The 15,319-nt window shown below is 44.0% G+C and overlaps 1 protein-coding gene across 1 annotated transcript in view; it reads left to right on the top strand.

Annotated features, from left to right (window-relative positions):
* Positions 1-4,096: 4,096 nt before the first annotated feature.
* Positions 4,097-15,319, top strand: part of MINDY4 (MINDY lysine 48 deubiquitinase 4) — a 183,861-nt gene continuing 172,638 nt past the window's right edge. Inside the window, exons 1-2 of the mRNA XM_007946374.1 lie at positions 4,097-4,159; positions 12,532-12,651. Of these exons, the coding sequence (XP_007944565.1) occupies positions 4,097-4,159; positions 12,532-12,651 (183 nt within the window). The remainder of the gene's footprint in view (positions 4,160-12,531; positions 12,652-15,319) is intronic.

Genomic DNA, 15,319 nt, shown 5'->3' with positions numbered 1-15,319 from the left:
TTTTGTGTATTTCACTGTACATAAATTATATTTCAATAACATGCATTTAAGAAAATAATAATACAACAAATTTTTATGAAACAAATAACCTAATGACACTTAACATAATGACAATTACATTTATGTTGTTGTTCACATCTCTAGCTTGTTTATTATAAAGAGTCTAAGCATCATTTTCAGTCCGATGCTAGAGGAGGCTTCTTTACAGTACTCTGAGATGTGGTCTGGTTCACACTAACATGATGTGGAGAAACCAGGAGGATGTGTTAGGGATCTGTGGAAAAGAATGGGCCCTAGGATGTAATCTAGTCTCTTCCCCAGCTTTCTGCCAGGATACCCTTGCCTTTTTCATATGGACCAGACTGTTCCCTTTACCAGACATCTTAATGTTGTTGTGTCCCTGGAGGCCAGCAATGTGTCTGAAAGAAGAACGCCTTCCTGTGTTTCCATTGCTTAATCATTCCATTCCAATGTGTTAAGAAAATTCCATAGTCAGAAAAATGTTACACACACACACACACATAACTGATTGTTATAATAACCATCTAACTAGCTTCTCTGCTTCCACACTTGCTCCTCTACAGGCTATTCTCAACACAAAAGCCAGAAGGATCCTGTCAAAACCTAAGGCAGATCCAATCTCTCCTTGGTTCAAAACCTTCCAAAGGATTCCCAATTCAGAGTAAAAGCTGAAGTCCTTATGATGCCCAGAGGCCCATACTGTCTGGTTCCTGTTGCTTCCCACAACTCCCCCTCACTCCATCCACACCCCCTGGCCTCTCTAGTTCACAAACACTCAGGCTCAATGCTGCCCCAGGGCCTTTGCACTTGCTGTTCCATCTGCCTGAAGTGCACTTCGTCCAGGTATCCTCATGGCTCCCATCTTCTTTTCCTTTAGGTTTTTGCTGAAACATTACTTTCTAAGGTAGACCTTACCTCATCACCATTTGAAAAATTGTAATCTCTGTTCTTCATTGAAGGCTCTTCTGTATCTCCTCTTTGTTTTAAAAAAACAAAAAAAAACTATGACTCTTTTTTTTTTTTTAACCCCTTGTGGTGGTTAAGCTTGTGTGTCAACTTGGCTAGGCCTGGTTGAGTGGCTGGGCAGCTGGATGTAGTATACCCCATGATGTGACTGGTAATCAACTCCATGATGGAATCTAGTGTGAGCAGCTGAGTAGCTGCCTTAGGGATGTGGTCTGCTTCCCATATATAAGCAGCAGCTTTGGGAATGGTCTCTAACTAATAACACGCTTGAACCCTGCATGTAGCCATGTCATTGTTCCGCAGCCTGTCATGCTCTGCTGACCTGGGAACTTTCAATGGACTCGAGTTAATGGCCTGCCATGTGGTTTGGTAACAGTGGGACTGTGCTTTTTTACTTGTCAACCTTGGACTTGTCAGTCTCAGCAGCCAGCATCTGTCTGAGTGAAGAAAAGCCTCTGGCTCCAGTGGGCCGGGAGCAGGAGGCAGAGCTGAAACCCAAGATTGAGGGGCTTTCACCCAGCCCCTAGAGCCTGGCACTTTGAACTTGGACTTAAAGTTTCCAAACTGTGAGAGAATTAATTCCTGTTTGTTAAGGCCATCCCATTTGTGGTATATTCCTGTCAGAGTGGCACTAGGTAACCAGAACACCACTTGTTATGTTCTGTGTGTGCTTTCTATGTGTTTTACATTTTTTGTGTTGTCTGCCTCTCCAATTCTCATTCTTCCCTGGGGGTGGGGGAGAAGCACACACAAAGAACTAATTACCATTGAGCTGACTCTAAGTTATAGCAGCCCCATGTGTTGCAGAGTTGCACTGTACTCCTTAGTGTTACGATGTTGTGACCTTCAGGGAGTAGGTCACTGGACCTTTCTTCTGAGGTGCCTCTGGGTGGATTCAAACCTCCAAACTTTCAGTTAGTAGTACGGAACCTTTTGTGCCACCCCTAAAAGGGCATATATTTTGCAGTGCTGAATCCTCAGCACCCATACACCTGGCTCATGGTAAGGCTCAATAAACATTTAGTAATGAATATCTGAATGAATGAATAATGAATTTTTGTTCTCTGCCCTTATTTTTCCTGATCTGCCCTATAGAGGAGAATCTTTTCTCTTCTGACTACACAAAACCTACTATCTGTGTTCCACAATCTCCTAGCTGAACACCATCTGCCTTGTGTTATTCTCTGATGATCCATATCCATTCATTTATCTTCCAGCTAGAACACAAACTTCCCTGGGCAAGGATCATGCTATCTTCTACAGCTCTGCCCTCCCTTCTCTGCCACGTGCAGTCTCCCACAGCACTGTACTCAAAAGAAACCAAAAATCAAATTTACTGCCCATGAGTCAGATCCTATTCATAACAATCCCTCTTGGGTTTCCGAGGTGGTATCACTACAGAAGTGGATTGCCCAACCTTCCTTCTAGGGAGTGGTTGGTGGGTTTGAATTGCTAACTTTCTAGTTAGCTGTCAAGTGCCTTAGGCACCGCACCACCAGAGCTCCCTTACTTGAAAGAAGCATCTCAAAAAGACATTGCATGCTAGTAGGGGGAAGACATCTAAAGATCGTAATGCGATCCCCAAGTTACACTGATTTCCCAGGCAGTCTGGGTGGTGTAGCATTTCCCAAGCGTGGTTCATGGTCCACTGGTGGTCTCAAGATGATTCTGGATGCACACATTTCATTGTTCTGGTTATGAATTTATTTTGATGTGCTGTACAAATATAACAAGCACATCAAATCCTATGTGAACAAGCAGTTGTTCTTCTTGAAAACATTCTCCTTTTAAAATATATTTATATAAATTTATCACCACCTGCCTGTCAGTTTGTCATACTGTTGTGGCTTGCATATTGTTATGATGCTGGAAGCTATGCCTTGATAATTTCAAGTACCAGCATCATCATCTGTGGTAGACAAGTTTCGATGGAACTTCCAGACCATGACAGACTAGGAAGAAAGGCCTGGTGATCTACTTTTGAAAACTAGCCAGTGAAAACCTTATGCAGCACAACAGAACATTGTTCAACTCACTTGCTTTCAACATGTCATCAGGAGTGATCAGTTGCTGAAGGAGGACTTCATGGTTGGTGAGTAGAGGGCCAGTGAGGGAGAGGCAGACTTCAGTGAGCTGGATTGGTACAATAGCTGCAACAATGGACTTGCTGGCAATCATGAGGATGATGCTTGATTGGCAATGTTTCCTTCTGTTCATAAAGTTGCCATGAGTTGGAGCTGACTTGATGACATCTGTTTATCTACCTAAATTTTAAAACTTGCAAGTTGGTTTAAAGAAAATAATACACATGGAGCAGTGTAAATGATGTGTGGAGAGAGGTAATTGTGAAGGTGGTCCTGAAATGACTGAGTTTGGGAAAACTGGTACTGGGCAAAGGGATGGGCTTGTTTGGAATCCTTGTTCTGCTTGGCCTTGGCTGTGTAGTCTTCAGCAAAATCTTAACCTTTCTGAAGCTCAGGGTCCTGTTTTAAAGAATACAGCCATTAATAACCACCTTGCCAGGAAGTGGATTAAAGACGTGATGATATGTGTGAAATGTTTGGTGTTCAGTAAAATGATGGTCTCATGATGGGAAAGTAGACACCAAGGGGATGGATAACTTGTCCTTTAGCTTCAGCACTGAGTAAGTAGAATCTTGGTCTTCCTTGTCCCTGTAGTCCTGGAAAGCCAAGGCTAGGGACGAGCCATGGGTGAGACCTTTAGGGGCCTCTTCTCTGTGGGTTTATCTCTCCAGGAACAAGGAGTCAGATGTTCTTCCCATTTTGTGTCTTGGAAGTGGAGACTTGGATTGAAGCAGTGACTTGTTCTCAGTCACTTGAACAGGAAGGGGCAGAGCCAGGTCCTGAGTACACATCCTGGGCTCTGGGCTGCACTGTGGCTGCTCAGCTGCTGGCTTTTGCTTTCAGATGTGTTTAAAGGACGCTCCTCCCCTTGCCTCCTGCCTTCCCGCCAGCAGGCTCCCAGGGAAGGGGAGGAGTTCTCCCAGGCGCTGATGCCACCGTCACCACGGCAACGCGGCCATACTGGCCCCAACGGACTGAAGGCCTGGGGCTGCAGGACTAGGCTGTGCTAGCCTCGTGGGCAGAGCATGGACAGCCTCTTCGTAGAGGAGGTGGCCGCCTCCCTGGTGAGGGAGTTCCTCAGCAGAAAGGTAATGTCTCGCCCCCTCCAAAGCTCAGGGCCACTTTTTTAATTTTGAGGGGCAATCTGGGCTTCCCCTGGAACCTTTGTACTTTTGGGGAGGAAGACATACCCCTGCCTGCTTCATGGACCAGAGATGCCTCAACAAAAATGCCGCTTTCTTGGGAGAAGGGAAACTACATTTCCCAGGAGCCATTTCTGTCTTTGGTCACTTCCTACCAAGAGGGCAGGGGCTGCCCTGTCGGCCACCCTCCTAGATGCATCTTCTTCCCTTCTGGGCAGGTGGGCATAGTCCCAGGTGGAGGTGCAGGGACCCCCTTACCCCTTTCTATAATGCATACTTGAGTTCTCCCACCCCAAGCACAGCATGCAGGCCTCAGCCAAGCCTGGTGGCCCTAACTGGCTAACGCCAAGAAATACAGCCCACAGTGAAAACTCCCCCCAGAGGGAATCTGAAAGGCTGAAGAAAGCTCTTTAAGATCAAACTCTTTAGTCATTTTAACCAACACTAGGAATCCCAGTCATTGCATTAATTTTATTTTTTAAGTTCTCCCTTTGTCTGTCCCAAAAGAGTTTTGAAATACTCAGAAGTTGAAGAGTTGCTTAGCTGCCATCTTCCCTTAAAGTGGAAGTGGGGATGTAGTGGGGAAGTAGTTGGCTGGAAGCCCTGTCCCATGCCAGTGTGGAGAGAGCATCATTTGTTCATTCAACACCGTGTGATGGAGGGCTTGCTATGGGCCAGGCACAGTTCTGTTTCTCAGGGCTGGGCAATAGGCGCTTGTCTGGGATTAAAACACACACAAAAAATAAACAAGTCTTTGGGTGGAGAAAATAGGAAAGATTTTGGAGTTGAACACAAATATCTGCTTCTAGTTAGCAGCATGAGCTTAGCTCACTGAACTGAGCCTTGATATCCTTATCTGCAAACAGGAATAATAAGGCCTACCCTTTGCAGATTTGTAGTGAAGACTGATAATAATGTATGAGCAGCTCTCAAATACAGTGTCTAGTGCATAGAAGGTGTTCAGCATTTTCTCTCTCCCCCCACCCCATCTCTGATGTTTTTGAAATATCTCTGCTTGTTTGCTTATTTATTTATATATTTTTTAAAAATAATAATGCATGTGGGGGAGCTCTGGTAGCATAGTGGCTAAGACACTTGCCTGCTAACCAGAGGGCTGGCGGTTCAAACCCACCAGCCACTCCTCGGAAGGAAGGTTGGGCAATCGTACTTCCTTAGTGATACTGCCTCGGAAACCCAAGGAGGGGTCGCTATGAGTCGGGGCCGACTCGACGGCACATAACAACAACAACAACAATGCATGTGGTATTATATCTGTCCTATTTCTATGGCTAACTGCCCTTCCATTACCCAGTCCTGGCTGTGTTTTGGATATCAGTGATGTACCCTCTGAAGCTGACCACTACTAGCATGACTTTTAAGTCTGGGCCACCAAACACAAGTTCTCAGAGAATCCTCCCTCATGTCGCTCCTTTCTTGATGACAAATGAAATCCAAAGTCCTCACCTGACATTCAAAGCTCCCTTAAAGCTTGAATGAAGTTTCTTTTCCATGTTTTCCCTGTGCTACCCACAGCCCACCTTAAGTCAAATAAGTCTTTGAGAGGCCTTGTCAGATAATTTTAGGTGGAATTACTGACTCATCTCATCTGTGGTTCTCTCATTGATGCTTATGATATAGTTATTAATATATGTCCTGTTACCACCTACTAGATGGACCTGCAGAGCTGCCACTAGCACTGGACAGGACATTGGGAGTTATCTAGTTCTTCCGCCCCCTCTCCTGCTTATCGTTTATCTGAGCACACTCAGGGCCTGAGAGCAAGAAGGAGTTGCCCTCAGTTACTCTGAAAAGAGTGGGAGGTGAGACTGCTGTCAGGTCCATGGCTTTTCTCATTAGTCTTTCCTTCAGAGGAGAGACCCTGAATTACCCACAGGGCTTTGCATAGGCAGCTACCAGGCGGCTATATCTAAGAGAATGGCCATGATTTGAGTTTCTACCCTGACACTAGATGCTCTGTCCATTGTCTCAAATCCTCATAACAATTCTGAAAGGTAGTATAATTTCTCCCATTTCCTATAAGACCATCATGAGAGTATGGAGGTGATTAGGGTGAGTAGCCCTGGATAAGTTGGGTGAATCTTGTCTCACCCTCTCAAAATCCTTCACTGGCACCCTTCATCAAAAAACAAGACAAACCAACAAAAAACCAAACTCACAGCCATGGAGTCAATTCCGACTCATTGTGATCTCATTGGATTTCTGAGGCTGTAAATCTTTATGGAAGCAGACTGCCTCATCTTTCTTCCGTGGAGCAGCTGGTGGGTTCAAACCACCAACCTTTGGGTTAGCAGCCAATTGTCTTACCCACTACATCACCAGACCTTGTTGCTTTTCATTATAATTAGGATAAAATCCAAAGGAAACCTCACCAAGGCCTAAAGACCCCATATGACCCAGCTCCCAGCTACCCCTCAGACCTGATCTTCCACTACCACCTTTTGTACTCAGTACCCTCCACACTTTGGCCTCCTTGAACACACCAAGTGTGTCCTCCCCTCAGGGAATCATGGTCACCTCCTGGGCAGGTCAGTGTCCACTGAGAGGACTCATGCAGTACCCCTGCCTCCCAAGTCTGTGGCCCATCTCCTGCAGTGCCCTGTCCTCATCCTACCTCTGCCCCCCCTTTCCTGAAGTCAAGCCCTGTGTTACCAGTATCACACCCTTTCCATGATCTCAATTCCAGGCATTCCTCCTGTCCACATTTCCTGTTCATCCCCCTTAGATGCCTGACAAAAGTAGTGTTCCACTTTCACATGAATCTGCATTTCACCATCAGAACAGCTTTTCTCAGTCCTTCAGGCCCATTGTAAGGAGTCCTTGTGGCTCAGTGGTTAAGCATGTGGCTGCTAACCAAAAGGTTGATGGTTTGAATCCACCAGCTGCTCTGTGGAAGAAAGATGTTGCAGTCTACTTCTGTAAAGAGTTACAGCCTTGGAAACCTTATGAGGCAATTCTATTCTGTCCTGCAGGGTCACTATAAGTTGGAATCAATTGACCATAATGGGTTTGGCTTTGGGTTCATCCCCATTGCAGCCTCTTCTCTCTTCTCAGCCTCCCATCATTATAGTCACACCTCAATAATATACTCAACCACCTTACCCTTTTCTCCCCTCATGATACTCCCCCAATCTGGGTACAATCCAGTTCAACCTACTCTCTGCTTACACCTGCAGAGTTGAGCAGGGCTGGAGAAAGACACAGCCATGTTGACTTTTCTTTCTAAATTCACAGACACTGACCTAGATGATTGCTTAGGGGTACCTGCTAACCTGATTACGCCTCTCCTGCCCATTCCCATTCTCAAATCCTAGGTGACCAGTTCACATTTTCTCTCTCCTCAAACTCCAAAGCTCTTCCCCCAGCTCACTTAGTGAAGAAAATAGAAGCAGTCATGGGAAAACTTCAACAGGCTCTCACCGCCACACTTACTAAATGGGACAGAACCATTTACTCTGCCCGCCCTTTTGCTATTATGAGTGAATTACCCATACTTCTGTGTAAGGGCAACCCCTCCATGAATGATGTACTGTTCCCTCTTGTGCTCAAGGACACTACTCTGTTATCATCATTTCTCTCTACTGCGTCATACATTTTTTCTTCTCTAGTGGCATCTTTATCAGTTGGCATTTACTAATGTTCCTATAAAGTCCCATCTTGACCCTCCAGTTCCTTCAGCTACTATTCTATTTTTCTTTTCTCTTTTATAGAAAAACCCATTGAAAGAGCTGGGTATACTCTGATTCTAATTCACCACTTTCTCAAATCTACTCTAATCAGATTTTGTCCCCCTCAAGCCATAGAAACAACTCATACAAAGGTTATCAATGACATAATTTTCAGTCCTTATCCTTCTGGATGTAACAACTGAGTTTGACTCAGTTGATCACATCCTTCTTCTTGGACTCTTTTCCCCTTGGCTCTTAGAAGACCACCTCCTCCTAGTTTTCCTTCTATTGCTCTGGTCACTCCTTCTCTGGCTCTTTGCTGGTTTCTCATCATTTCCCTGACCTGTGAATGTTGGGCAAAGACTCCATCTGTAGACTTCTTTTAATTTCTCCATTCATTCTCTAGGTGTCTCATCCAATTATATGGATTGTAATACTGTTTATATACTGACAATTCTCAAATTTCTATCTCTAGCCAAAGTCTCTCCCTGAACTCTCTGATTCAGTAGAGAGAAATAATATATATTTCCACTTGTATATCTAATAAGCATCTCAAACTTAACAAAACTCAATTCCTGATTCCTCTGCCTTCTGCAGTCTTCACCACCTCAGTAAGTGATATCTCCATCCTTCCAATTGCTAAAGCCAAAACTTTGGAATTATCCTTAGCTGTTTACCCTCTGCATCTCATATCCAGTGCATCAGCAAATCTGTTGGCTTTACCATCACAGGACACAGAGAAGGTCACCGCTTCTTACAAGTTCTGCTGCAACCACCTTGGTCCAAGCTATCCCCATCTTTCATGTGAATTATTCAGTAAACTCTTAACTGATTCCAGTTTTTGCCCTGCCTTTTACAATCTATTCTAAGTCTACCAAACAAGTGATCCTTTAAAAATATAGTCAATTCACAGTACTTCTCTTCTCAAACCCTCTGTTGGCTCCCTATTTCATAAAAGCTGACAAAGTCTTTCCTGATCCTGGCAACTTATCTGACCTCATCTCTTGTTCTTCTGGCTACAAGGCTCTGCTGTACTGGTCTTCTTGCAGCTACCACAGGGCCTTTGGACTTGCTATTCTTTTCTTAGAACAGTTTTTCTCCAACTGTCTGAATGATCTGTTTCCTCATTTCTCTCAGGTTTCTGCTCTAATGTCACCCAATCCATGCATCTTTCCTCACTACCTTTTATAAAACAGCAGCCCTTCACCATATTCCTTCCTGGCCCTCTTCGTCTCATTCCCCCACAGTATATTATACTCATCTTTTCCCCTATAGAATATAAGCTCCATGAGGGCAAGGACTTTGATCTGCTCTTCCTTCTGCCTCTAGCAGTTGGTCCAGTCCTGGTATATGGTAGGTAGTTCATTCCTTTCATTTCCCAGATGGGGAAACAGGAGAGAGGAGTGAGCACATGAACAATGCTCAATAAATAGCTGCCTATCTAAAATGGTACCCTTCATCTTGGTCTCCCTTTCTGTTTGATTTGCCTTCATAATAGTGTGCTTTAGCAGCTGCTTCACTGTGCATTTACCCAATTGCTATGGTCCTAACTACCCAACAGAATGTCAGCTTCATGAGAGTGGGGCTTTGTGTTATTCCTTATGTATCTCGAGCATCTAGAACAGAGCCTGGCACATGGTAGGTGCACAACAAATGTTTATTGAATGGATGACAGTTACATAGGCCAGCTTAGATTGAAGACTGGCTGACTCCAGAGGGTGTCTTTGTTTCTGCCCCAATGGTTTCCAAATGCTGGTTTGCATACAATCCTGGGGGTTTTGTTCAATGTACCAAGACTTGCTGATCTGAATTGTTGAAAAAGTTATCCAGCAGAAAGGGACCCTCATTACAGAGTATTCTATATCACTTTGATTTTTGAGAAAGGGTTGGTTAAGCCCAGATAAAATACAAATGGTTGCTTTTGAGCTCCGTCCTTTTTTCCAGTGGACCGTCTATCTTCCCATTCACCCAGATATGTCCCCACCTTCCCCCAACATGTACACACATTTCTTTCTGTTTCCTCTCCTGAGACCTCCTTTTTACACTCTGGTTCAAGATTGTATTCATATCTCATTTCCCAAATTGGCCTTTTTATCTAAATTTAAAACATGCAGCAGGTTTTTTTTTTTTTGTTGTTGTTGTTGTTGTTCCTAGTAGTTCAAGCTTCTATACAATTCTGAACTCAAAGACAGGGAGAGAAGTTGAAGTCCTTTCTGGAACTGGGGTATAGAATTCCTCAGGAGTAAGGGACTCCTTTAATGCAGGCTGAGCTGTTTGGGAGGCAGCCACTCATGCTCTAGTCACATCTGCCTGGGTGGTCAGGACAGCCCAGTGAGGTGAGCTGGTAGCAATTGCAGCTGTTTTTCAAATGAAGATGCATGGGGCTTTTAGAGAGGTACACCAGTTTCCCAGGGCTAGTGTATGTCTCTGCTGGGCCATGAACCTCGTTCTCTTGAGAGATCAGTGTTGTTTTAAAGATGATATGGAAGTGGCCATCTGACCTCCTCCAACTTTACAAGGGGGGAGGATGATCAAGATCAACAGCCAAGGCTGATTCTTATGAGGTGGTGGTCAGACATGCCTCTACCCTCCAACCTTTTTTTTACCACTTCTGGCATCAACTGTCCCTCCCATGGTACTCTCTGCTTCTCTACTGAGTTTGATAATTCATTGCAGTGGCCACACAGAACTCCCAGACAATACTCACAATTATGAGGTTTATTAGGGAAGTAACAGGTTACAATTTATAATCAGAAATGACTCAAGATACAGTTCTTTGATCAAGACAGCTTCTTCTCAGCTGTGCTGTAGGCGTATCTCTGTCTGGCATTTGGGCTCCCGGCCCTGTGGCCCCTTGGCCTCTCCTTTGCTCAGGCAAATGTTAAAAAGATATTTCACTTCTGCTGGTAAGTGCTCAGAGGTACCTCAATCCTTCAGCGAGCCTCTTACCAGAAGACATTCAGCTTTCTTGCTCTGTGGGCCAGGAAGCCCACCACTATGTCTCATGCTGGTCTCTTGGTTCTGCTGCCACCATTTCTCTGTCACTGCTTTTTGCTGTCTCTTGCCATCTCCAGAGTCACAGCTCTCTGTCTCCTGGTTCAAGGAGGTTCAGCACAGGGATCTTGGGTCCAAAAGAAGAGCTCCATTCCTGGCTTTTCTTTCTTGGTGGTAGTGAGATCTCCCATTCTGCCTCTGGCATAGCTTATTTTAAGTTTAGCTAGGTGGCAAAACTGACCAATCCCCATGCCTCACATGGTTCTATACACCTTATTTTCCACCTACCCCCACCAAAGGGTGCCATGCACATTATTTACATTATTAGCAAGCTATCCAATCCCTTTGTTGGGCCACAAACTCCTTACATTTGCATAGTCCCACCTAGTCATTTGGTGGGAGTTACAAAGACAATGGCTAGAAGAACCATACCAAGTAATTTACCAAACTGCAGTTGGATAATGGAAACTGGCTTCACTGGGGTCTCAGCAAACATTTATCATGTGCTTCCTAAGGGCTAGTGTCCTGGAATTGCAGATTTATAGTTTGGGATGGTCAGACACCCCACTGTTTGCTGCCACTATGCTACTTTGGACAATTCAACTCTGCTTCCTGATTTCCTGTCTGTCATAGTAATCTAGTGCCACCATAGCAGAAATACCACAAGCTAGTGGCTTTAACAAACAGAAACTTATTTTCTCTCAGTTCAGACTAGAAGTCCAAATTTAGGGTGCTGGCCCTACAGCAAGGGCTGGCTTGTCTCTCTGTCGGCTCTAGGGAAAGTCCTTGTCTCTTTTCCTTGGCTCCTTAGAGATTTTTACGTGGCATGGCATCTCTCTTCCCACATCTCTGCTTGCTTGTTTAATCTGCTCTTTTATATCTCAAAAGAGATTTATTTAAGACACTCACTAACTTAATACTTCTACATTAACATAACAAAGAAAACCCATTCTGAAATTGGAATTATAACCACAGGTATTGTTGTTGTTATGTGCCATTGAGTCGGACTGACTCATAGCAACCCCTCCTTGGGTTTCCAAGGCAGTATCGCTACAGAGGTAGATTGCCCAACCTTCCTTCCAAGGAGTGGCTGGTGGGTTTGAACAGCCAGCCTTCTGGTTAGCAGTTAAGTGCCTTAGGTACTACGCTACCAGAGGGGTTAGGATTTAAAGACATATTTTTGGAGGACACAATTCAGTCCATAACACAACTGGAGAAAAAAGTGAATGAATATTGGCCTACTGTTTATTGTTTTTCTTTTGCTTAGTTTTAAAGCTTTATATGCTGTGACCCTAAATCTATGGCCAAATCCAGGGCTCCTGACTTGGCCTTCAGCAAGTCACATACCTCAATTTCACCTTCCTTTTCTGTAAAATGAGCTAACAATTCCAGCCTTAATTTAGTCCACAGGATAATTGGAAGAATTAGCATAAAAGTTGTTAAGAAGGTGATGTTAAGTATGAAATTTATATAAAAATAAACTCTTATGTAATTTTTTTGCCTTCAGAGTGTCCTTGAAAGGAAGGCAGGATAAGAATGATAGTAATGAACATTAACAGTCTTTTGTTTGTACTGGAGTCAGAGAACTGAAGGTTTTGATTTAAAATGGTAAATAATGAATCAGATTTCTTCCCTTAGGGTTTAAAGAAAACGTGTGTGATCATGGACCAGGAACGCCCACGTTCTGATCTTAGCATAAACAGCAGAAATGATCTTCGCAAGGTTTTGCATCTTGAATTTCTCTACAAGGAGAACAAGGTATGGGCTTTTGAGGTGTTGTGTGAAGTTTGGTGATGTCAGAACACTCATGGGTCCTGCCAACCCATCAGAGACATGTGGCAGAAGGCTTGGAAACTCTGGCTTGCCACAACAGACCATGCCAAGTTGACAAATCCCAAGCGTGAGAGCTGGTTTTCTAGCATTAGTGAATCTGATGCCGCTCCTTTCATATAGCGTATATGTATATCACATGTGTGCATGTGCGTGTGTATGTGCACACAGTTGTTAGCGTCATTTTAATCAGCACTGTTGACTGTGCTCAGCCATAGACAGTTATTCCCTGTGCTCCCTCCTTCCCCCATGAGGCTATTTTTAGTGAGACTGTACTTAAGAATATAGTATTCAGTTATACTAAAATTTTCCATTCCCTGCCTGTGTAACATTTTCCTTCTGCAGTTCTGAGTAATGCCTTATTCTCAAGTCTGCTGTGACATATAATTCAGGCAGAAAAGGGCCTTGGGCTCAACTCTCCCAGGTGTGTTGGAGTTGAGAGAGCAAATGGAATGGCACTTTCTGGGTGGGAGTTTCCATGATCCCCCAGACTCATTCCTTCACCTCCTGTTATAGGTTCTCACGCGCACCCTATAGTTTCTTTCATTGTGCTTGTCATATTTGTAATAAAAGGTTTGCATGATTGTTTAACTAGTGTCTATCTCCCCAAGTACCCTGGACATAGCAGGAGGACAGAGATGAATTTGTTTTGTTCATTATTGTATCTATATACTTAACATGTTGTCTGATGATACAGTAAATAGTCAATGTGTACTTGTAAAATAAATGAACAATGAATGCATATAGGAATGAATGAAGCTGTACCTCTGACTTAATTTCTCTTTCTGTTACAAAGACAGTATCCTCTAACTAGATTTAAGAATGAGCTTTCTAGTTTTGTGAGTTTTCTAGCCATTGTTGCCCTGTGGTTGAACATAGTATCTGAACTGCAAAGAATCTGATGATTATGCAGTTCATTATTGATCACAATGTTATTTTTTAAAAAGCAATCGAATGATATCTCAAACAAAGTCCAATATGCAAAACAAAGAAGGGCAGCCACCTTGTATAGTGAGGTAGGGAGGGAGAGGAGGTTTTGTCTTCTTGGCCTCCTGGGGAAGCCCCTCAGGGCCCAACCAAGTAGTTTTCAAACCACTCATCTAGTGGAAACCACACCCTAGGGAGCTGTGAGCCAGAGAAAAGTGGCTCATCTAAGATCCCACAGTCCTTTACTAGGAAAAGATGAGTCTAGATCTCAGGGCTTCCAATTCCCAATCTTATTGTAATAATGGTCATCAAACTTATTTTAATTGTAACCCTCTTCTCAAATAAAATCTTGGCAGATTTTGTTGACATCGGGGTGGAACACTCCAAGCCTTCCCAGGCTGTTTCTGAGGTATCTGGAGAATCCTCCGAACAGCTTGAAAACTACCCTAGTGTACATCACAGGACAGAGAGGAGTTAGGCCAGGTTTCTCCCCTTAAAGTAGAGGATGGAATTTCAGGCAAACCTATAAACCTCAACTAGCTGGCATCCAACCTATAAGATGCACTCTGGTTGCCAGAACTCTTTGTGTTCTCCTTTGAGAAAAAAAGGCCAATGGCAGTCAGGTGAAGTCACATCAGAGACTGAGTAAAGCCATCAAATAGGTGACCTACATCCTCTGGGTCCTGGAGTGACACTCAAGTACATCTCCTATTGGTACTCAGTGAAACCAATTGCTATTGAGTTTACTCTGACTCATGGTGACCCTATGTGTGTCAGAGTTTTTAATGGCTGGTATTTTGGCAGTAGATTTCCAGGTCTTTCTTCTGAGGCACCCCTGGGTAGCCTCCAATCTCCAACCTTTTGGTCAGCAGCCAAGCGTGTTAACCATTTGTACCATCCAGGAACTCCATGTTCAGCTGATGTCCAGTAGAAAGAAGACTGGTGACCCAGACAGCAGATGCTCAGTAATCCTCCATTTGTTATATCTTAGGACAGGGAGTGGACTGTCCATTTTAGAAAGATTATCAACAGAGAGTGAGATAGTTAACCAGAAAATTCAACTACTAATTCCGGTACCTTGGGATTTTTATCTAAATGTAACTTTACCTAATTTCTCGGAAGTGTCTTTGCCATTCCAGTTATTTTTATTTCCTCACCATAATATGTTCTCCCAGGAGCTCTGGTAGCAGAGTGCCTAAGGCATTTGACTGCTAACCAGAAGGCTGTCGGTTCAAATCCACCAGCCACTCCTGAGAAGGAAGGTTGGGCAATCTACTTCCGTAGTGATATCGTCTTGGAAACCCAAGGAGGGGTCTTTATGAGTCAGATCTGACTCAACGGCACATAACAGCAACAAAAACAAGGTAACTAATATCTTAAGGTATTTATGATAGTTCATTAGATTTTGATAAGTAGGTTAAGTGCCCTGATTATTTGATTTAATAGTTATTAGCTATTATGTAGGCCCTTGTTATGCTCCCGAGAGGGACCGGGTCTCTGGGAGCAAGGCAAGCACGGGCATAGCACAGAGTAGCAGGCCGGAAGAGCAGGAGAAAGGGGTAAAACCCAGGAAGCCAAAGAGAAGAACAATCAGCCAAAGGGATTAGGTGAGGAGGGGAAACTCAGGCCCGTCCAGAGTAGCAGGCCAGAAGAACAGGAGAAGGGGGAT

This window comes from Orycteropus afer, unplaced genomic scaffold (genome assembly GCF_000298275.1).
Source record: "Orycteropus afer afer isolate SDZICR_OR568_19922 unplaced genomic scaffold, OryAfe1.0 scaffold00008, whole genome shotgun sequence".
Taxonomy (NCBI): Eukaryota; Metazoa; Chordata; class Mammalia; order Tubulidentata; family Orycteropodidae; genus Orycteropus; species Orycteropus afer.
The sequence above is the reverse complement of the archived record's forward strand: the minus strand, read 5'-3'. Positions and strand labels throughout refer to the sequence as shown.